A 24,848-nucleotide genomic window follows, 5' to 3' on the forward strand; every position below is an offset into this window, starting at 1 on the left:
ATGGCTTTTGAAGAGAATACTGAAGGGCTGAGGTTACTGCAGGGAATTATCTAAGGTGACGTCAGCTTGAAACCTGACTCAGTCTCCATCTGCTGGCAGGGGAGCATATAACCCATTGGTCCTGAGTCCATTGTCTACACTAAGGAAAACAAAATTATCAGGTAAGTAATTTCTCCATACCTGATCTGTCAACGAATTCCAGAGAAGTGACCCTGCAACAGAGAAAGCTTTATCTTGTCATTTCGAGATGTTCACATTTAACAGATGGGAATTCAGCAGACTTTTTCCTCTCAGACTTCAAAGAACGAGATGGTTTGTAGATTATTAAAATAGTATTTATCCAGTAGTTAACAGTCTGCATGTTCTGGTGATTCTTGTTTTTAAGGTCATCCTATTTGAGAGAACCTGGCATAGCCTCTCTGTGTGAGAATTTTAATTCCCTTCCTATTCCTCACGGTCATGCATCCTAGTGTTGGTTTCCCTGTCAATGGTCACCAGTTGGGCAACCATATCCACCCTGTCTTGGGTTTGTATCCAAGCTGCTATGAAGTTTGGATCCATCATTTCTGTAACCACCTTGATCATTTCTATCAAGAAGGAAATGGTTAAAACTGGTTAAAAGACAGGAAATAGAGAGTAGGATTAAATGGACAATTTGGGCAGTGGAGTGTCTCAAGGATCATTTTATAAATGATCTGGAAAGGAATAAGACGAGTAAGGTAATCAGATTTGCAGATGATACAAAACTATTCAGAGTAATTAAATCACAAGTGGATTGTGATAAATTGCAAGAGGACCTTGTGAGCCTGGAAAATTGGGCATCTAAATGGCAGATGAAATTTAATGTGGATAAGTGCAAGGTGCTGCATATAGGGAAAAATAACCCATGCTATAGTTACACAATGTTAGGTTCCATATTAGGAGCTACCACCCAGGAAAGAGATCTAGGCGTCATGATGGATAATACGTTGAAATCGTTGGCTCAGTGTGTTGTGGCAGTCAAAAAAGCAAACAGTGTTAGGAATTATTAGGAAGGGAATGGTGAATAAAACGGAAAATGTCATGCCTCTGTATTACTGCATGGTGAGACCGCACCTTGAATACTGTGTACAATTCTGTTTGCTGCATCTCAAAAATGATATAGTTGCAATGGAGAAGGTACAGAGAAGGGCAACCAAAATGATAAAGGGGATGGAACAGCTCCCCTATGAGGAAAGACTAAAGAGGTTAGGACTGTTCAGCTTGGAGAAGAGACAGCTGAGGGGGGGGGGGATATGATAGAGTTGTTTAAAATCATGAGAGATCTAGAACGGGTAGATGTGAATCGTTTATTTACTCTTTCAGATAATAGGACTAGGGGGCACTCTATGAAGTTAGCATGTAGCACATTTTAAAACTAATCTGAGAAAGTTGTTTTTCACTCAATGCCGGGGGATGTGGTTAGTGCAGTTAGTATAGCTGTGCTTAAAAAAGGTTTGGATAAGTTCTTGGTGGAGAAGTCTATTATCTGCTATTAATCAAGTTGACTTAGAAAATAGCCACTGCTATTAATTGCATCAGTAGCATGGGATATATTTAGTTTTTGGGTACTTGCCAGGTACTTGTGGCCTGAATTGGCCACTGTTGGTAACAGGATGCTGGGCTTGATGGCCTCTTGGTCTGACCCAGTATGACATGTTCTTATGTTCAGCCTGTGTTCTCTGATCTAGCAGATTACCCTATCCATTGGAGTTTTTCGGCCCGATCTTTTAGGTCTTGTAACCTGTTCATAGTTAGAGCAATTTATACAGGTAAACCTGTGTGTTTTATACACACAAAATTGCAGGCTGATTATATTGACCCTGCTTCCTCTCCCTCCCTGTGTGGTACGTTTTTGCCTGTGGGGGAAAAGTAGTCAGGATGAGGGGAGGGAAATTGATCATGCAATCTCTAGTAAACTTCGTGCATCATTTTTGGCTTGAAATAGCTTATTGGTAGAACAGTGGGTTGAGAAGAAGCCAAGGTTCAGATCTCACTTCTGATGCCCCTTGTGACCATGGCCAAGTCAATTCACTCTCCGTTGATTCGGGTATAAACTTGAATTATAAGCACTCTGGGGCAAGGAAATACCTGTTATATGTGATTGTAACACCTTGAGCTTAGGTTTGGGAATTCAAGTAATCAAATCCATTTTACGTAGTGGACAAATTTTCAAAGGAAAATTTTGATAGGAGTTTCCCTCTAAAAATGCACTTGCAGTTGAGACCGCAACCTCTGTGGGGAGTTTCATTATTGACCTCATAACTATATAAGTACACAGCAAAGTTGACCCAAGTTAGAGAGAGAGCACTATCTTTGGCAGGACCATTATTATGGAACATATTACCACTAGAATTAAGACTTATGAAAGAAATAAAACTCTTCAAAAAAGGCTTATACATGGCTCTTCAAAAAAGCATTTCACAGTGAGGTAGCGGAATAACACATACACAAAGCAGGAAGTCACCAAGAAAAAGCAGTATTGCTTACTTTTGTTATTTTCTCACAATTTAAGTATTAAATTTTAAAGACAGTTAATAGTAAATGGTAACCACACCCTTTCCCATTTAGAGTATATTATCGAACTATGTAACCGTATAATAATGGCACCCTTTGGATAACTTAGAAACCACATATTTGTGCCTAACTGTAAACCGTTGTGATGGTGCTCTACTATACAACGGTATAGAAAAGTTTTAAAATAAATAAATAAATGTTGGGAGTTGCTTGCTAGTGAGGCATCATGTGATCCCCCAAAACAGATTTTGATAGGTGATGTCAAGATGTTTCTGGATCAGGAATTGTTTGCATCGTTATCCAGTGTATATAGTCTGAGGTGAACATGACTGACAGCCTTGACGATATCTGCCTACAGTTCTAGGAGTAAAATAGCAAGCTATCTGTTTTACAGAGCAGGTTTTCTATATGTTTTTTCAACAGGTATTCAGGATGGCTAAGATTATTGCAAAGTTGATTAGAAAGCAAATTGGCTAAAAAAATATACATTACCACTATAAATAAAGACTCAAAATAATATGGAAGTGGTACAATAGATCCATTTTTTTCTTTCTCTGTATGTTTTCTTTTTGCATTTACTCTCTTGTTCTATGCATAAACTATAAACACAATGTAGAATGACATGTGAAAGCAGGTTACATTCAGGAGTCTGTGATATGTAAACAAAGAATACAGATGAAATTATGAAAGGATACCTTTGCCATCTCAAATAACCAAAAATTCTGATAATTTCCAAAACTGTCAGTTCTTTGGGAATAAAGTACAACAGGGCAAAGAAAAAGCAATAAAAGTCCAAGTCAGAGTTAGTATGTGTCTGAGCAGGACTTTATCTGCAAGAAGAAATTAATCAGAACCAGGAGTCTGGGCCTGAACTTGTAGAAGTGAGACTCCAAATACACCTGTTTATGGGAGTAATCTTATCTTTGATATGTAAAGTTTCACGAAAGAGCAACTGGCTTATCCTGGTGATGGAGAATCAGCTATATTAGGAACATGGTGCTCCTGCACGTCTTGCCATCACTAAACTTGGTAACTTATTGATAGCTTACTTAATTGCTATGTTACAAATTATTTTGCGATTGTGTGAATGTTGGACATGGACATTAAATGTAGGCCCCCCCCCCCCTTATGCTTTTTGAGAAAGTAGTTAACTGGGAGTAGAGGAAATCAAGGAGAAGGGGGTGTTCTGTACCCAGGACATTTTACTGATCAGAGCTCTCTGTCTCTCTTGTAGAAGAAGGTCACCAAGCAGAGAAGGGCGACGAGCCACCTAAGGTAAAACACAGAGGTGGGAGTGGGATGAAGGAGATGGACAGTGACTTATCTTGTAACATTTTGGCCTAAAGGAATATTCTCCAGGTTTTTGGAATTGGAAAGAGGGAGAGATTAGTTTTGCATCTTCTGAAAGGGACTTGCAAGGGTTTAAGGCCTTGGAAAGCGGGGTTTTGCCACGTCTCGCCTATGAGAATGTTATGAAGTGGGTCTATTAATGTTCCTCCAAGGGAGCTAATACCCCTGGCTTTCTTCCCATTTCTCTGGTACTGGGACCCTCACCCAGGCACACCCCTTTCCTCCAACCCTGTTTTTGTATTGCTGGGAAGCTCCTGTCCAAACTCCCTATGAAGCTGGATTAATATAATAAATTCTCATGCAGGTATGACTATTTATTTTTTCCAGGTCAGCCTTGACAAGCTGAACTAAAGGAGAATTTGCTCTGAACTGCTGCTGCTGCACTATTTTGCTTTGTACTGCTCTGTGTATTGATAAAGCCTCTGTATTTCTTATGTCCTGTTTGATTATGTGTCTGTGTCTCTGCCAGGAGTACAAAAGAAGTGAACGGGCCAGAAGAACAGAAACTATTAAATCTGAGTCTGTGGGATCCTCGGAAAACAGTAAGTGAACACAGACTTGGGACTATTTTCGTTTTCTTTTCTACTGATTATCTTTTTAGTATTCAAAGTCCATTTTGAGACTCCATATGACACTTAAGCCCAGCTCACCCCTACAACAGCCTCTTTTGCTGCTGGTAGGGAGATGGCTCTTCATTTTGGTGAAGTTGCTTATGAGGAAGGGATGGGGACTTTGTTTACACACAGGCCAATACAGTATAGTGCGCTCTGGTGGAGCGCACGGTTAACCCGCATTTGGACGCACATTTTCGACGTGCTACTAGTGCCCGCAACATGCAAATGCATGTTGATGGCCCTATTAGTCATTCCCGCGCGAATCAGTAAGTAAAATGTGCAGCCAAGCTGCACATTTTACTTTAAGAAATTAGCGCCTACCCAAAGGTAGGCGTTAATTTCTGCCGGCGCCGGGGAAGTGCACAGAAAAGCAGTAAAAACTGCTTTTCTGTGCACCCTCCGACTTAATAAATGGTGATATTAAGTCGGAGGTCCCAAAAGTTAAAAAAAAAAAAAAAAAGTTAAAAATAAAAAACAAAAAAAATTTAAAATCGGCCCGCGGGTTGAATACCGGACGCTCAATTTTGCCGGCGTCCGGTTTCCGAACCCATGGCTGTCAGCGGGCTCGAGAACCGATGCCGGCAAAATTGAGCGTCTGCTGTCAAACCAGTTGACAGCTGCCGCTCCTGTCCAAAAAGAGGCGCTAGGGACGCGCTAGTGTCCCTAGCGCCTCTTTTTACCTCGGGCTCTAATTTAAATATTTTGTTTTACTGTATCGCACGCACAGGACACTTTCCCGCAAACTTTACTGTATCGGCCTGACAGTGTGTAGAACATTTTCTTATACAATTCACTTTTTTCACTTGGTCTGACCACTTGAAACACAACTTTGGCAGTTGCTGTTGTCTGGTTTTCTTCTGCAGACCCAAAGTCTTTAGCACAGTGGTCTTCAGTCCATTTATTGAGGATTTCCAACCACTCTGACTTTTAGAGTATCCATAATGAACATGCACAAGAGAGATTTGTATGGACTACCTTTCTTGTATACAAATACTATGCCTTGTAAAAGTCTTCTCATGCTTGTAAATTTCACATTCTGCTATCTAAAAAAATATCAAAATGTGTTAAAGTAGGAGTTTCACTGATCTACACAACATACACTATCCTTTCATTATGTAAGAACAATAGTAGAAATATTCCAAAAGTAATTAAGAATAAAAACTTGAAATGCCTTTATTGCATAAGCCTTCACATCCTTTGTCATAGCAAAGCATAGAAACATAGAAATGATGGCAGCAAGGGACCAAATTGTCCATTCAGTCTGCCCAGAAAGCTTATGGTACACCAGCCGTGCCGTACAAGTCTCCCCCAAAATGGTATCATTAGGGGATGGCAACTGCCCCATACTTAGTTTCCCAAACTGTTAGTCATGGTCCTTATTGGTTGCTGTCTGAGTCCAATTTCCCGTTATTTCTTGCCGTTGAAGCAGAGAGCAATGTTGGAGTTACATCACAAGTTTAAGGCTTATTGGTTAAGGGTAGTAACAGCTGCATCAGCAAGTTACCCCCATTCTTATTTGTTTTCCCAGACTGTAAAATTCATGTCCTTGTTGGTTGCTGTCCGAAACTAATTCCCCTTTTCCCCCTGCCATTAAAGCAGAGAGCAATAATGAGTTGCATTAACAGTATGAATGCTAATTGGTTAAGGTTAGTAACTGCCACACCAGTAAGTTACTCCCATGTACTCTTTGCCTCATTTCCATCCTCTAACCTTTAGGGATCCACAGTATTTATCCCATGCTCTTTGGAAATCTTTCACCATTTTCGTCTTCACCCCCTCTTTCAGAAGGGCATTCCAGGAATCCACCACCCTCTCCATGAAGAAATATTTCCCCTAGTTCTACTGATTCTTTCTAATGGAGAAGGTTTGTTGAATGTGCATCATTAAAACCTTTCAGGTATCTGAAAGTCAGTATTATATCTCCCCTGCATCTCCTCTCCTCTAGGGTCCTTCAATCTCTCCTCATGAATTATTTGATGGAGACCCTCCTCCCCCCCATTTTGGTTGCCTCTCTCTGGATTGCCTCCATCCTGTCTCTGTCCCTTTTGAGATATGGTCTCCAGAACTGGACACAATCCTCCAGGTGAGGCCTCACCAAGGACCTGTAGCAATGGGATTATCACCTCCTTTTTCTAACTGGTTATTCCTCTCTATGCAGCCTAGCATTCTTCTGGCTTTAGCTATCGCCTTGTCACATTGCTTTGCTGTCTTCAGATCGCTAGACACTATCACTTCAAGGTCCTTCTCTTGCTTTGTGCACCACAGCCCCTCACCCCCCATCACACACATCTCTTTTGGATTACCACATCCTAGATATGTGACTCTGCACTTCTTGGCATTGAATCCCAGCTGCCATATCTTCGTCTACAGTTCAAGCTTTCTTAAATCACATCTCATTCTCTCTACTACTTCCAGTCTATCCATTCTGTTGCAGATCTTAGTATCATCCACAAAAAGACAAACTTTTCCTTCTATCCCTTCCACAATGTCATTCACAAAGATATAGAACAGGACAGGTCCCAACTCCGATCCTTGCAGCACTCCACTTAACACCATTCTCTCTTCAGAGTAGGTTCCGTTTATCATCACATGCTGTCTATCTGTCAACTAGTTTGTAAATCACGCCACCACTTTGGCACTTGCTCCCAAGCTTCTCATTTTATTCACAAGCGTCCTATGCAGGACCATATCAAAAGCTTTGCTGAAATCCAAGTAAATCACATTGAGTGCTCTTCCTCAATCCAATTCTTTAGTCACCCAATCAAAAAATCAATCAGATTTGTCTGACAGGACCTCGCCCTGGTGAATCCATGCTGTCTCTGGTTCAGCAATCCTCCTGACTGTAGATAGTTCACTATGATTTTCTTCAGCAGAGTCTCCATTACTTTTCTTACCACCGAGGTGAGGCTAACAAGCCTGTAGTTTCCAGCCTCCTCTCTGCTCCCACTCATGTGAAGTGGGACCACCACCGCTCTTCTCCAATCACTCGGCACAAATCCTGTTTCCAGGGATCTGTTGAACAGGTCCTTCAGCAGACCCGCCAGCACAACTGCGTTCTCTCAGTATCCTGGGATGAACCTCATCAGGCCCCATGGCTTTGTCCACTTTCAGTTTTCCTAGCTCTTTCCATACATTCTCTTCTGTAAACAGTTTTGTCTACTCCACCCCCATCCAATGTTTTGTTAATTAGCGATGGTCCTTGTCCAGGATCTTCATTAGTGAACACCGAACTGAAATATTTGTTTAATATTTCTGCCTTTTCTCCTTTCAATTTCACTCTACCACTTTGGATCTTTCTTCTTTCTCTGATGTATCTGAAAAATGTTTTGTCACTTCTTTGGCAATCCTTTCTTCTGTCTGAATTTTTGCTTTCTTGATTACGTTTTTCATCTCCCTCACTTTCACCAGATATTCTTCCTTGTGTTCCTCTTTTTCGGATCTTTTATATTTCTTGAACGCTGTTCTTTTTGCTTTTATTTTATCAGCCACCTCCTTTGAGAACCAAATAGGTTTCTTGTATCACTTGCTTTTTACTTTTCTAACATATAGATTAGTTGCCTTTATAATTGCTTCTTTTAGTTTGGCTCACCTGTTGATCCACCTCTCTCATTTTCTCCCAGTCTTCTAGTTCTACCTCCAGGTACATCCCCATTTTAACAAAGTTTATATTTTTGAAGTTCGAAAGTTGGGTCTTTTGTGACTTCTCCATATCCTATTTGCGGTATCAAACCATACTGTTTGATCACTGGTGCTGAGGTGGGCACCCTCCCAGACATTAGAGGCATTATCCCTGTTGGTGAGCACTAAGTGAGTATAACTCCCTCCCTCGTGGGTTCTGTTACCATTTGTTTGAACAGAGCCCCTTGCAGGGCATTCACTCACTATCTCTCTACTTCTGTTAGATTCTGCAGACGGGATTCTCCAGTCTGTCCGGCAGATTAAAATCTCCAACAATCAACATTTCTCCCATCTTTCCCACCTTTTGGATGTCTTCAACCAGATCTCTGTCTGGTTCTTTCGTTTGAGTCGAAGGCCTGTAAACCACTTCAGTAAAAATGGATGCACAGTCATCTATTTTTTTTTTTTTTAGGATGGCCCATAATGCTTAGGATGGCCCATAATGCTTCTTCTCTACTTGCAGTATAGTTGCTTGGATATTATTTTTCACATAAAAAGCTACACTTCTCCCCTTTTCTGTCTTCTCTGTCCTTCCTTAACAAGTTATAGCCTGGTATGGCCTTATTAAAATCTTGAGAATCTGTGAACTATGTCTCCATAACAGCAACAATGTCCAAGTTCACCTCCACCATTAGGGCTTGCAGGTCTGGGATTTTATTGTGCTAGCGCTGGTTCAGAAAACTGCCTTCATAAGGCCTTTAATTTAAATAAAGCGCAGCTGTGTGCATCATAGTAGTTAAACTGACTTGAATAATCCTGGATAAAAAAATTACCGGTAAGTTGTTCCTCTTGTATGAAGCAAATTTGAAGCAAAGATAAAAAAAAAAAAAGCCAAACAAGGAGCTTCTTAAAGAACTCCAGGATAACATTATTTAAAGATACAGATTGGGGGAAGGCTATCTCTTGAGGGTACTGTCAGAGTAGAGGAGCAGCCTGGTGGTTAGAGCAGTGGGCTACAAACCAGGGTAACTAGGATTCAGATCCCACTGTCGTGCCTTGTGACCTTGGGCAAGTCAAGTTACCCTTCATTGCCTCAGGTACAAGCTTAGATTGTGAACCCCTGGGGACAGGGGAACATCTGCAGTACCTGAATTAGTCTTGTTTGGAAGTGCCGAAAAGTAGAAAATAAATATCCCTGTTCGTACCCCAAATCAGTCCAGACAAGTGAATTTTAAGAACATAAAGTGAATTTTAAGAACATAAAGTGACGCATATCCATGCTGGATATGCGTCACTCTCGACGCATATCCAGCATGGCTCTCTGCTTCAACGGCAGGGGAAAAGAAAAACTGATACTTCACGCATATCCAGCATAACTTCAACGGCAGGGGAGAAGAAAGAAGGATTCACACTCACAAAGCGGGGAGTAGCTGGCTTGTTACGGCGGTTACTACCCCAAACCAAATGTGCCTGATACTTCACTTTCGATGCATATCCAGCATAGCTCTCTGCTTCAACGGCAGGGGAGAAGAAAAAAAAAAAACTGATACCTCACGCATATCCAGCATAGCTCCCTGCTTCAACGGCAGGGGAGAAGATAAACAACCAATAAGGGAGGGGTGGTGGGGGCAGATTTGCATACACACATAGGGGGGAGGGTTAAGGGAAGAAAAGAAACAATGTTTAAGTTGTTTAAGTTGTTGTCATAATGACTGCCCTGAACTACTAAGCCTCTACAATTGTTGGTATTGGTTGGTTACCCAAGGGGCACAGCTGTGGTTGATGTATTATCTTTGAAAATTTGAATATTGAAAAAAAAAAAAACAACCAATAAGGGCTGTATAACATAATCTGGGTAAAAACAAATAAGCATGGGTGTAGCTTGCTTATTGCGGCGGTTACTACCCCTACTACCTCTAACTAATCAAGCTAGATATTTCACTTGGATGCAGCTCCATCACCGCTCTCTACATTAATGGCGGGGGTGGAAGGGAATTAGAACCAAGAGCTAAGAGAAACAGATAAGTATGAGAGAAGAAATGAGGGAAGCTTGCTGGGCAGACTGGATGGGCCATTTGGTCTTCTTCTGCCGTCATTTCTATGTTTCTATGTTTCTATAAGAATATGCCATACTGGGTCAGACCAAGGGTCCATCAAGCCCAGCATCCTGTTTCCAACAGTGGCCAATCCAGGCCAAAAGAACCTGGCAAGTACCCAAAAACTAAGTCTGTTCCATGTTACCATTGCTAGTAATAGCAGTGGCTATTTTCCAAGTCAACTTAATTAATAGCAGGTAATGGACTTCTCTTCCAAGAACTTATCCAATCCTTTTTTAAACACAGCTATACTAACTGCACTAACCACATCCTCTGGCAATAAATTCCAGAGTTTAATTGTGCGTTGAGTGAAAAGAACTTTCTCCGATTAGTTTTAAATGTACCACATGCTAACTTCATGGAGTGCCCCCTAGTCTTTCTATTATTCGAAAGAGTAAAAAACCGATTCACATCTACCCGTTCTAGACCTCTCGTGATTTTAAACACCTCTATCATATCCCCCCTCAGTCGTCTCTTCTCCAAGCTGAAAAGTCCTAACCTCTTTAGTCTTTCCTCATAGGGGAGCTGTTCCATTCCCTACCAGCAAATGGAGGTAGAGAACTAAAACCTTTTTAAGGCCCTGCTATTTAACCAAGAGTGCCATCTGCAGTCCCTCAGAATTTCTCTGTCTCCTGATGGTAGAGTTGCAAACCTGCATGTCTAGTTAGAAGTTAGTTGTGGTATCTTTTTTTTTTTTTTTAAAGAAAGATTAGAGTATGTCAGAATTGAGGAGCTCCCTGAGGTGCTAGGTTCCTTCGTGGGTCATCCCTCAGGTCGAGTTGGGCAACCGGCAGGTTAGTGAACTCTGAGCTGCTTTAGCCCGCACCTTCCAGGGTCAGGAAAGCCAGGGGTCCTGGTTCCCTCCTTTCTCTGAAGGCTCCTATCCCGAGAGCCCAACCTACAGCTGCTATCAGGAAAGTATTTCCTTTTTTCTTGGGCTATATCTTTATCTTTATCACCACTTTTTTTTTTCTTCTTTTTGTGAGCGGGGACGCGGCCGGATGTGGAGAAACAGGCTGCTCTGATTGGGGAAGGAAGCTGTGCTGCATTTTGGTGTGATCTCTTGCCAGTTTTTGATCCATCATGTTTTACAATCGTTACTGTGACAGGAGCCAGACCATGCCGCATGGTTCCCCCCCACCCAATGGTGCCGATGTTGGAGCGCTCGAAAGACTGCAGGGCCTGTGGCAGCGCTCAATTGTGGCTTAACTTTGCCGCGTGCTGTGCAGATTGTGCCGCGGGGGGGGGGGGGGGGGGGGGGGGGGCCTTCAGCGGGACAGTCTGTGGATCAGAGAGCTACCTGATCCCAGGGGCCTGTAAGGGAAGGTTCTGGAGGAGATTTTGCAGCAAGGATTAGGAAGGCTGCCCAGAGCACAATGCAGAGGCCTTCTTGAGAGGCCCAGGATGTCCCTCCCTTTCTGTCTCTCTGGCTATTTAGGACAGGACTGAAGAGCAGGTGGTGGAGGCTCTGAATTTGCCTGGCAGTGAGAACAGTGAAGGAGAGGAGTTCTCCATGGAGTTTGATGCCAAGGCTTTTTTAGCCAGTAAATGTGAAGGAAATAAACTGTCTTCACCAGAAAGGGCAGCCCAATCCTAAGAAAGCATAAAGGTCCCTGGTCAGGTTTTCGGGGAACCTTCTCCACAACCCCATCCGAGCTCAATCACTCGGATGGGGTTGTGGAGTCAGATGGCCAGCTGGATGATCCAGGTGAGGACGTAGCAGACCCAAACACTGTTACTAGCCAGAGGGATGAGATGCCTGACAGTGAGCCAGGGAAGGACCGGGGCTAATCAGAAGACTTGTCTGAGGTGGAGGAGATTCCAGCCATGGAAGGGGTCATGTTCATCTTTTCCAAACAGAAGAGTTGAAGCCTCTTATTCCTCAAGTCCTGAAGGAAATGGGAGTGAAGGTGTTACAGGAGGATTTGGGTAATGAAGGTGTGGATCCAGTGCTGGACTATCATCGGGTCCTACAGCATTTCCCTTGCCCAAGAAGGTGAAGAAATTGGTGGACTGAGAGTGGAATGCCTCACAGACAAGGCTAAAGGTGGCAAGGGCAATGGTGAGATTATATCCTTTGTTGAAGAATATCTTAAAAAGGAGATAGAGCAGCTTTTAAACTAGAGCAAAGGGGAAAGCCGACACTCAGCAGTGCATGGTTCGGAGAGAGAGGTATCTTCAAAGGATACTAATGATGCATTAGAATTAGGTCGTCCCAACAGTGAGGTTCCAATAATAAGAAAAGTAGTCCAAGTACCTGTAACTAAAAACTCACCTGAGCTAAAAAATTCTAACTTATCCCTATCAATTAAAAAGCAGAATGAAAATGCAAACAAAAAACAAACTTTGAAATGTTTGTATGCTAATGCCAGAAGTCTAAGAAGTAAGATGGGAGAATTAGAATGTATAGCAGTGAATGGTGACAGACTTAATTGGCATCTCAGAAACATGTTGGAAGGAGGACAACCAATGGGACAGTGCTATACCGAGCTACAAATTATATCGCAATGTCAGAGAGGAGCACCCGAGAGGTGGTGTGGTGCTTTATGTCCGGGATGGCATAGAGTCCAACAGGATAAACATCCTGCATGAGACTAAATGCACAATTGAATCTTTATGGATAGAAATCCCTAGTGTGTCGGGGAAGACTATAGTGTTAGGAGTATACTACCGTCCACCTGGTCAAGATGGTGAGACTGACAGTGAAATGCTAAGAGAAATTAGGGAAGCTAACCAAATTGGTAGTGCGGTAATAATGGGAGACTTCAATTACCAAACAATCAACAGAAGCCAACCTTGCACATAAGCAAGTATTCATCTAGACAGGTGCAGGACAGAAAATGAAGTTCCATTCAAAATTCAAACGTGTATTTATTATATAACTGAATTTTCATAGACTTCAATTACCCTAATATTGACTGGGTAAATGTATCATCGGGACACGCTAGAGAGATAAAGTTCCTGAATGGAATAAATGATAGCTTTATGGAGCAATTGGTTCAGGAACCGACGAGAGAGGGAGCAATTTTAGATCTAATTCTCAGTGGAGAACGGGATTTGGTAAGAGAGGTAATGGTGGTGGGGCCGCTTGGCAATAGTGATCATAATATGATCAAATTTGAATTAATGACTGGAAGGGGGACAGTAAGCAAATCCACGGCTCTCGTGTTAAACTTTCAAAAGGGAAACTTTGATAAAATGAGAAAAATAGTTAGAAAAAAACTGAAAGGAGCAGCTACAAAAGTAAAAGGTGTGCAAGAGGCGTGGTCATTGTTAAAAAATACCATCCTAGAAGCACAATCCAGATGTATTCCATACATTAAGAAAGGTGGAAAGAAGGCAAAACGATTACCGGCATGGTTAAAAGGGGAGGTGAAAGAAGCTATTTTAGCCAAAAGATCTTCATCCAAAAATTGGAAGAAGGATCCAACAGAAGAAAATACGATAATGCATAAACATTGGCAAGTTAAATGTAAGACATTGATAAGACAGGCTAAGAGAGAATTTGAAAAGAAATTGGCCGTAGAGGCAAAAACTCACAGTAAAAACTTTTATAAATATATCCGAAGCAGAAAGCCTGTGAGGGAGTCAGTTGGACCGTTAGATGATCGAGGGGTTAAAGGGGCACTTAGAGAAGATAAGGCCATCGCGGAAATATTAAATGATTTCTTTTCTTTGGTGTTTACTGAAGAGGATGTTGGGGAGGTACCCGTACTGGAGAAGGTTTTCATGGGTAATGATTCAGATGGACTGAACCAAATCATGGTGAACCTAGAAGATGTGGTAGACCTGATTAACAAACTGAAGAGTAGTAAATCACCTGGACCGGATGGTATACACCCCAGAGTTCTGAAGGAACTAAAAAATGAAATTTCAGACCTATTAGTAAAAATTTGTAACCTGTCATTAAAATCATCCATTGTCCTGAAGACTGGAGGGTAGCTAATGTAACCCCCATATTTAAAAAGGGCTCCGGGGACGATCCGGGAAACTACAGGCCGGTTAGCCTGACTTCAGTGCCAGGAAAAATAGTGGAAAGTTTTCTAAACATCAAAATCACAGAGCATATAGAAAGACATGGTTTAATGGAACAAAGTCAGCATGGCTTTACCCAAAGCAAGTCTTGTATCACAAATCTGCTTCACTTTTTTGAAGGAGTTAATAAACATGTGGATAAAGATGAACCTGTAGATGTAGTGTACTTGGATTTTCAGAAGGCATTTGACAAAGTTCCTCATGAGAGGCTTCTAGGAAAAATAAAAAGTCATGGGATAGATGGCGATGTCCTTTCGTGGATTACAAACTGGCTAAAAGACAGGAAACAGAGAAGAGAGTAGGATTAAATGGACAATTTTCTCAGTGGAAGGGTGTGGGCAGTGGAGTGCCTCAGGGATCTGTATTGGGACCCTTACTTTTCAATATATTTATAAATGATCTGGAAAGAAATACGACAAGTGAGATAATCAAATTTGCAGATGATACAAAATTGTTCAGAGTAGTTAAATCACAAGCAGATTGTGATAAATTGCAGGAAGACCTTGTGAGGCTGGAAAATTGGGCATCAAAATGGCAGATGAAATTTAATGTGGATAAGTGCAAGGTGATGCATATAGGTAAAAATAACCCATGCTATAGTTACACAATGTTAGGTTCCATATTAGGTGCTACTACCCAAGAAAGATCTAGGCGTCATAGTGGATAACACATTGAAATCGTCGGTTCAGTGTGCTGCAGCAGTCAAAAAAGCAAACAGAATGTTGGGAATTATTAGAAAGGGAATGGTGAATAAAATGGAAAATGTCATAATGCCTCTGTATCGCTCCATGGTGAGACCGCACCTTGAATACTGTGTACAATTCTGGTCGCCGCATCTCAAAAAAGATATAATTGCGAGGGAGAAGGTACAGAGAAGGGCGACCAAAATGATAAAGGGAATGGAACAGCTCCCCTATGAGGAGAGACTAAAGAGTTTAGGACTTTTCAGCTTGGAGAAGAGACGGCTGAGGGGGGATATGTTAGAAGTGTTTAAAATCATGAGAGGTCTAGAACGGGTAGATGTGAATCGGTTTTTTACTCTTTCGGATAACTGAAAGACTAGGGGGCACTCCATGAAGTTAGCATGTGGCACATTTAAAACAAATTGGAGAAAGTTCTTTTTCACTCAATGCACAATTAAACTCTGGAATTTGTTGCCAGAAGATGTGGCTAGTGCAGTTAGTATAGCTGTGTTTAAAAAAGGATTGGATAAGTTCTTGGAGAAGAAGTCCATTACCTGCTATTAATTAAGTTGACTTAGATAATAGCTATTGCTATTACTAGCAACGGTAACATGGAATAGACTTAGGTTTTGGGCACTTGCCAGGTTCTTTTGGCCTGGACTGGCCACTGTTGGAAACAGGATGCTGGGCTTGATGGATCCTTGGTCTGACCCAGTATGGCATGTTCTTATCTTGCAGCTTCTGGTGTTGCCAAAAGTGATCGCCTCAGTGTTGGCGGTCACCAAGACAACCACCATCCAAGTTGTGGGATCAGCCGTGCTTAAGGATGTCCGGGATCGATAGCTGGAAATCCAGTTGAAGAGGGTGTTTGAGGTCTCTGCCTTAAGTCTACATGTGGTCATCTGTAGTAGCCTGATGCAGAGGGCCTGTTTGCAATGGGTGCAGAAGACTCAGGAGAGAGCGGGAAGCACAGAGGAGGACTCTCAAATGGTGGCCCAGTTAGAGGCTGAGTTTGCGTATGTGGCAGATGCCTTATATGATTTGATAAGGACCTCTGTCAGGAGTATGGTCTATGGTGGCAGCTCGGTGCCTTCTGTGGTCACGAAATTGGTCGGTGATTATATGATCCAAGTCTCAACTCTGTAATCTTCCTTTTAAAGGAAAACTGCTGTTTGGTGAGGATCTGGAGCTATTAATGAAGCAGTTGGAAGAGTTGAAAGGAACTAGACTACCTGAAGATAAGAGCAGTAGGAAGTCTTTTCCAGCTCATTCGATTTTCGGGATGTGAGGTGTTTTTCATCCTAACAAGGGTTCTTTGTCCTCGCAGAAACCAGGTTCCGGGAGGCAGCAATCCTTTCGAGGGTCCCGAAGACCGGTTAGAGAGGGAGCCGATCAGGGGGACTGCAGGAGGCAAGACCTCACAATGAAGCCAGGCTGGTCTGCTCTCTAAGAGGTGGTTGGACTTAGTTTTATGGAGAGTGGACCAAGATTACCTCGGATCAGTGTGGTCTGGAGGTAATAAGAGACAGTTATGCTTTAGAATTTTCTCACCCAGTCAATGATGCCTTCATGGGTCTCATTGCTCATCTCTGGGCAGGTGAGAAAGTGGTTCGAGTGACCCTTCTTTGGCTGTAGAGATTAGGAGCAATCGTGCCGGTACCAATAGTGGAACAGGGTCGAGGAAGGTATTCAATTTACTTCATTTTTCCCAAGAAGGAGAAGACATTTTAGCCCATTCTAGACCTACAGAAAGTCAATGCAGCATTGCGGATTCCACGTTTTCGTATGGAAATGTTGCAGACCGTGATAGCAGCTGTGCATCAGGGAGAGTTTCTGGCCTCCCTGGATTTAATGGAGGTCTATCTGCACATTCCTATCCATATGGAACATCAAAGATTTCTTCGATTTATGGTGCTGGGTCAGCATTTTCAGTTTCGGTCCTTCCTTTTTGGACTGGCTACTGCTCCACAAGCCTTTTCAAAGGTTATGGTGTTGGTAGCAGCTGCATTGTGAAAGGAAGGTGTTCTGGTTCACCCTTACCCGGACAACTGGCCAGGTGTGGCCAGTCGGTCCAGAGGGTTCTGGAGATGTTATTTTCTCTGGACTGGCTTGTGAACCAGTCATCTTATTCCAAGTCAGTCTTTGGAGTATCTGGGGGCGAGATTCGATACCCAATTGGGCAAGGTGTTTCTCGTTGCGGAGAGGATAGTGAAGTTGCAGTCTCAGGTGGCCTGTCTGTTGTGCATGCTGGTTCCCAGGGCATGGGATTATATGCAAGTTCTGCGGTCCATGGCGTACATGTGTATGCTGGCTTGCGCTAAAGGCCTGGCCATATAACTTACATGCATATTTGCGCACATGGTATAAAATAGGCTGCACACACATAACACGTGTGCACAATTTTATATGGATGCATGCATATGTGCACAAATGCTGCCTCTACTGTGTAAGTGGGGGGGGTTTAGTAGACATGAGTGCCAATGCAATTACCAATTAAATCAGTTTGTTCCCAGTTTGGCCAGGTAAAGGATAGGAATTCCTAACCCCTTTAATTAGCTTCCCTTTTACCCTGCTAACTAGCCTAGTTTTTTTGTTTTAAGACTTACATGCCATCCTTAGCAGAAGTAAAGTTGCGTGATAGTTTGCTCTTCTGCATGTAAAATACGTGCTGATTTCATTCACAAATCTACGAACGCCCATGCCCTGCCCAGACCATACCCACACCCTGCCCCTTTTTCAGTTAAAAAAAAACCAAAACAAAAAACAAACCAAACTACCCATTTCCTAGCGTGTAGCAGATGGACTCAGGACTAATGGGTATAGTGTACTCCTGATAGCAGTTGGAGACGGATCAGATTTCAATCTGACATCAGCCCTAGTACATATACCCTGCAGGAAGTGCAGCTCTTCAGTATTTTCCATCTCCATAGCAGTTAGGGACTCTATGCACGCTCGCACAGCGTTAGAGTAAAATTACCAAACAAAACCAAAATAAGAAGAAATCTTACCTCTACAGATGAGCCCCGCTCTCCTGTGGTGACACCCATTGGGTTCCCCCCCCCCAATTGAGAATTCCCGAGGTGATTTCCGCGATCCCTCGGAGGTAAGCCTCGGTCCGGCAGCCGACCCTCGGCGGGGACCTAGCCCCCGACATCGGGTTAGGCTGAGAGGCAGCGGATGCAACTTCGAGCACGGTGGTGAAGTTATTTTCCCTCTTCTCCCGCAGCTGGAGACCGCCCGGAACGAGACCAGGAAGCGCTGATACAAGGTAAGGTAGAAATCTATTTAAAAGACTCTGGTCTCCGAAGCTCGAGTTGCATAGGTCGCTAGCCGGGACCAGTGCCACCGGGTTGATCTGCCCTAGCAGGGCTAGACCCTGGTTAGATCCGAGGGTCCTCCCACATGGAGACCCTCCGAGGTGGTCGCCATATTGTCCGCGTGGTCGCCGTCACCATTTTGATCTGTTTGCTGCCCCGATCCGTGTGCACAGAGGCGAGCCGTGCGCACAATGTTGCATGCACAAGTACGCGCTAGCCACGCGCTTACAGTGCCAGGCACATAATTTCGATTTGTGCGCACAACAGCACGCACATCTTCCATTGAGCGCGCACCAAACCTACAAGCACAACTTCGACGCACCGGAGCGCACAACTGTGTTTAACGCGCACAAGCCATGGCACCACCGGAAAAGAAACTCAAGGCTCTGGGCCTTTGCCCAGCATGCCACATTAGAGCTGCACAGCATGAGGAGGCCACGGCCCTGTGTCTCTAGTGCGAAGAGGCCCTAGGGGATCCAACCAATGGCCCTCCCCAGCCGGCGCCGGGTTCCAGCCTCTCGAGCGGTACGCCGGACCTAGCATCTTACAGAGGGACCCCCTCTCAAACGGGGCTCCCCAGGGACACAGGGCCTCTTAGTTTAGAGCCAGCATCTATCTCCTGGGTGGAATTCTTCAAGGGTCTGCATACCTTCGTCCACATGCAACTGGGACCTCCGATAATACAGCCACAAGCTCCACCAGAGGACCTCAACATCCCGGGACCCTCTGTGCCTAGGGAAGTGATCCCACCGCCCAGAAGCCCCACCTTCAGGGACACAGACAACTCAGATGAGGATTCAGAACCCCTGGAGGAAGGGGAGCTCCCTCCGGGGACAGAGCCCCACCGTACCATGAGATGCTTCTTCACCAAGAACGAGTTTCCAGACCTGGTCACACACAGCTTGAAAGAGCTTGCTATCCCAGGCAAAAGTGCCTCAGGGGAACCTAAGACGAATCCCCTACTAGAGGGACTCAGTCAGACCTCCTGTCATTTCCCATTATTACAAGCTGTCCAGCAACTAATTGACCTGGATTGGGGTGCCCCGGAAAGGGGGCATGCTCTGGCAGCCATGTATCCACTGGCTGCCAGAGCATGGCACTACCCGAGAGTAGTGCCATGGTCTGGGCGGTTTCGAAGCGCACTACTATCCTAGTGGAGGGAGGAGCAGCATTCAAGGATGCTCAAGACAGACGTCTGGAATCCATCCTCAAACAGTCCTTTGACGTCTCCTCTATGTCTCTACAGATCACGGCCTGCTGTGCCGTGGTGACACACACCTGCTTGTCACAGACCAGGAACAACACTCCTGGGGAAGCCCTGGAACCAGCAGTATCATTCCTCGCAGATGCTGCTTCTGGTTTGGTGCGCACCGCAGCTAGAGGAGTGTATTCCGCCGTGGCAGCCAGAAGACAACTCTGGCTCCAAAACTGGTCGGCCGATGCATCTTACAAAATGAGACTCACAAGGATGCCCTTCAAGGGAACCCGCCTGTTCGGAAGTGAACTAGAGAAACTAGCCAACAAATGGGGCGAATCCCCACTACCGCGGCTACCGGAGGACAGGAATAAGAGAAACCAGCGACCCTTCCCCCAAACCTCCAGTGGCAGAGGATCACAGCGCTTCAATCCATACAGAAGCACATATCAAGCGGCTCGCCCCGCAGGCCAGAGCCAGTCCTTTCGGAACAAACACAACAAAAGGGGAGCCAGCTCGGGTCCAGGCCCCAGCCGCACCCCACAATGAAAATCAACCGGCCCGTCCAAAGGAAGAAGCCATAGGGGGCAGACTTGCTCTATTCTACCAAAGATGGGTTGAGATAACTTCGGACAAGTGGGTCCTAGCCATCATTCGAGAGGGATATTATCTGGATTTCCACCCCCCCCCTCCAGACAGGTTTGTGGAATCCCCCTGCCACGACCCTTCCAAGAGGATGGCAGTGAAAGCCACACTGACCAGATTGCTAGCCTTAGAGGCTATAAAACCGGTGCCTCCACAACAAGTAAATAGTGGACATTATTCCATCTATTTTATCGTTTCCAAGAAGGAAGGAACGTTCAGACCTATCCTGGACCTCAAGGCGGTCAACCGTCATCTGAAGATCCCCCGCTTCCGCATGGAAACCCTACGCTCGGTAATAAAGGCGATACAACCGGGAGAGTTCCTAACAATCCTGGATCTATCGGAAGCCTACCTACACATCCCGATACATCAGGAACATCATCGTTTTCTACGCTTCACGATCCTGGGCTGTCACTACCAGTTCCGGGCACTACCATTCGGGCTAGCCACAGCACCCCAGACGTTCACCAAGATCATAGTGGTGGTGGCAGCAACACTGAGGAAGGAAGGAATCTGCGTACACCCTTATCTAAACGATTGGCTGATCAGGGCAAAATCCCCAGAGGAAAGCCACCAGGCGACTAACAGAGTCAAAACTCTACTGGAGAGCCTTGGGTGGGTGGTCAACACAAACTGCAGCCCTCCCAATCGCTAGAATACTTGGGAGTCCGGTTCGACACCAAACAAGACAAGGTCATCCTGACACCGACAAGGAGATCGAAATTGATGACCCAGTTGCGAAACCTGTTGAGCGAGCTTCACCCCACAGCATGGGACTACCTACAGGTCCTCGGCCTCATGGCATCCACACTGGAAGTAGTGCCAGGTTCTTGTGGCCTGGATTGGCCACTGTTGGAAACAGGATGCTGGGCTTGATGGACCCTTGGTCTGACCCAGTATGGCATTTTTGTATGTTCTTATGAGACCCCTACCGCTCTCACTGCTATCACGATGGAATCCACTGTCCCAGAACTACACTGTACAGCTCCCGGACAAAGTCCGGACTGAACTATGATGGTGGCTACAAGAAGGCCATCAGAGCCAGGGAGCGAGACTATCCTCACCATCCTGGATCCTGCTCACCACCGACGCCAGCCTACGAGGATGGGGAGCACACTGCCAGGAGCTAACCGCCCAGAGGCAATGGAACAAAGAAGAATCTGGTTGGAACATCAATCACCTAGAGGCCTGGGCAGTGAGACTAGCCTGCCTAAGATTCGGTCACAGACACCGAGACAAGTCAGTCAGAGTAATGTCAGACAACACCACAACAGTGGCCTACATCAACCGTCAGGGAGGAACGAGAAGCCAACAGGTGTCTCTGGAAATAGACCCCCTAATGTCATGGGCGGAAGCGAACCTTCAAGAGATCTCGGACGTCCACATTGTGGGGAAGGACAACATCGCTGCAAATTACCTCAGCAGAGAAAGTCTAGACCCAGGAGAATGGAAGCTGTCGACCACAGCATTCCAATTGATAGTAAACTGTTGGGGGACACCAACCATGGACCTCCTAGCAAACCAGTCCAATGCCCAAGTGCCCAGGTTCTTCTGCCACAGGCAGGAACCCTAGTCCCAGGGAATCAATACCCTGGTACAGACCTGGCCACAGGACACTCTGTTATACACCTTCCCACCGTGGCCCCTATTGGGCGCAATCATCCGCAAGATAGAACACCACAGGGGGCTAGTACATCTAGTGGCCCCAGACTGGCCAAGAAGACCGTGATACGCAGACATGCGAAGACTGTACAAGCCCCCTTCCGCTACCTCCACACAGAGACCTGCTCCAACAAGGATCGATCCTCGACGAGGATCCAGCTCAATTCTCTTACGGTCTGGCCATTGAGAGGACTTGCCTAAGGAAGAGCAGATACTCGGGGGGCAGTAATTGACACCCTACTCCGAGCATGCAAGTTCTCCACATCCCTAACATACATAAGGATTTGGAGAGTATTCGAAGCCTGGTGTGAGGACCGTGACATCGTTCCATGCTCAGTCAAAATTCCATTGATTTTGGAATTCCTGCAGAACAGGCTACAGAAGGGATTGTCTCTCAACTCCATCAAGGTACAGGTGGCCGCAATGTAATGCTACGGAACTGAGAGCGGCAGCATAGCCTCTCACCCGGATGTCTCCTGCTTTCTGAAAGGAGTCAAGCAGATCCGACCATCCCTAAAGTGGCCGGTGCCTCTTTGGACGCTCAACCTGGTCCTAGACTTTATTTTATTTATTTATTTTGTGGTTTTTCTATACTGGCATTCGCGATAGGTATCACATCATGCCGGTTCTTGGCAGGAGCCTCCTTCAGACCTCTTCACGGCCTTCCTGGTGGCAGTTTGTTCAGCCCGTCGTATCTCCGACCTACAAGCACTGTTCTGCCGGGAGCTGTTCCTCGGACTCACTCCGGGAACCATCCAGTTACGCACAGTTCCGTCATTCCTCCCCGAAGTGGTGTCTCACTTCCACCTCAACCAAACCAACTCGCTACCATCGCCAGATGAGCATAAGAATTTGGAAGAGTCTCGCAGTCTACGCCATCTCAACGTCAGCAGACTCCTAGTCCGATACCTGGAAAGGTCTGAATCCGTACGAAAGACGGACCATCCATTCGTCCTTCACAGCGGGAAGAAGCAAGGGGAAGCGGCCTCGCGAGCAACCATAGCCCGCTGGATCAAAGAAGTCATCAAGGTGGCCTATGTAGAAGCAGACAAGCCACCGCCTTTACAAGTCAAGGCCCATTCCACTAGGGCCCAGGCAGTGTCCTGGGCGGAAACCAAGATGCTGTCACTTGCCGAGATCTGCCAGGCGGTGACATGGTCCTCCATCCACACCTTCTCCAGGTTTTACCACCTGGATGTTCAGGCTCGAGAGGACACAGCATTTGCAAGGGCAGTACTAACTGGGTCACGGGCAGCCTCCCACCCAGTTCAGGAGTAGCTTTTATACATTTCATTGGTCCTGAGTCCATTTGCTACACACTAAGAACTGGAGAAATTACTTACCTGATAATTTCATTTTCCTTAGTGTAGACAGATGGACTCAGCATCCCACCCACTGATGCATTATTCATGGAATTCTTGGGGGACATCCCCGAGAGCGAGGGATTCACTGGTAAGCCATGCTTTCCTCCAGCTAGGACACCCATCCTACCGGGTGTCGACGTTTCTCAGTTGAGGGCACTGGCGGTCTCCAGCTGTAACCAATTCAACCGGTTCAAATGAATCAAGTTAACAAAGTTATAAAGTTATTCAAATTATTCAGTCATACATATATCCACAATGCATTTCCTACAGGGGTATATGTACTAGGGCTGACGTCAGATTGAAATCTGATCAGTCTCCAACTGCTATCAGGAGTACACTATACCCATTGGTCCTGAGTCCATCTGTCTACACTAAGGAAAACGAAATTATCAGGTAAGTAATTTCTCCAATAAATAACTTTTATGCGCTTACCGGGAGATACACACGTATGCGCGTGCTTTTAAAAATCTTTGCAGCATGCACCTGCCTGACTTCTGCGCGTATCTCCCAGTTTTGGTGTACGACAGGTTTTTAACATTTGTCTTGTACTGTATTCTTCTCCACCACCTTCTCTGTAAAGAGCTATTTCCCCCTGTCACCTTAATTTCACCTTACCTCCGTTGTCTCATGTACAAACTTAGATTGTGAACTCTCTGGGGATAGTGAAATACCTGCAGTACTTGAATGTAATCTGATTTGAAGTGCCAAAAAAGGAGAAAATTTAAATAAACTTGACTAATTCCTCATTTCACTCTCATCGTTATTTGTTGGAAGGCAATCTTAGTTAGGGATTTCCATTTGTGTGGCTGATTCATCCTGTTGGTCAGCAGAGAAATCTAAGTGAAACGTTGTACCCTGTGGAAAGCAGGATGCTCGGCCACACGTACTTGTCTGCTCTCCCTTTGGGGATTGGTTTAAACTCTGATGTAAAGCTGAGAAGGCTCACATAGAGCTTTTTCTGCGTCTATGCTGTCGCATGACATCTTCCACTTCTGCTTGATTTTTCCTGCTGTCTGTATAGAACACGTGTGACAGGTAAGCAGGTTGTTTGTTAATTAATTAATTAATTAATTAATGTATTTTTTACTCTTTAGTTCTGTTTGCCTCCCCTTTCTCTCCCATTTTTTCATTTGTTCTTTATTGTTCTTTGCTTTTCTCCCTTTTCCCATCATTCTTTGTTTGACCCCCTTTCCTATATCTTTTTTTTTTTCCCCACCCTCTTACAGTGCAGCTATCCGATGAGGACTCAGACGCTATGGTAGATGATCCTAATGATGAGGACTTCGTTCCCTTCCGTTCCCGGAGGCCGACACGCATGTCTCTACGTGCACAGATGGCACAGCGCCCTTCTCGTACTACCATCACTAAGATGACATGTGCAAACTGCCGAACGCCTTTACAGAAGGGGCAGACTGCATACCAGCGCAAGGGAATGCCTCAGCTCTTCTGCTCTTCTGCATGTCTCACTGCCTTTTCCAAGAAACCACTGGCCCGGAAGATTTGTACCTTCTGTAAAAAGTATGTGTATCTCTCTCTTCTCTTCTATTACCACACATGATTGTCCACTTTTGTGCTCTTCCCACCTAGATCACTTGGAACCCTTCATTTTCACTTTCATTTTTCACTTAAACTAGCTCAGAATACAGAAAGCATGTATACAAACAGCTGCTCATCATAGACAAGAAAACTGTATAACTCACACATGAAAGCCCAGAGATAAGAGATGATGAATTA

General features: G+C 44.8%; 1 protein-coding gene across 1 annotated transcript in view; it reads left to right on the plus strand.

Moving 5' to 3' along the window:
• ZMYM3 (zinc finger MYM-type containing 3) overlaps positions 1 to 24,848 on the plus strand; it is a 453,384-nt gene that overhangs the window by 66,290 nt on the left and 362,246 nt on the right. Inside the window, 3 exon segments of the mRNA XM_029607228.1 lie at positions 3,770 to 3,810; positions 4,355 to 4,427; positions 24,341 to 24,632. Coding sequence (XP_029463088.1) covers positions 3,770 to 3,810; positions 4,355 to 4,427; positions 24,341 to 24,632 — 406 coding nt within the window.

This window comes from Rhinatrema bivittatum, chromosome 6 (genome assembly GCF_901001135.1).
Source record: "Rhinatrema bivittatum chromosome 6, aRhiBiv1.1, whole genome shotgun sequence".
Classification (NCBI taxonomy): domain Eukaryota; kingdom Metazoa; phylum Chordata; class Amphibia; order Gymnophiona; family Rhinatrematidae; genus Rhinatrema; species Rhinatrema bivittatum.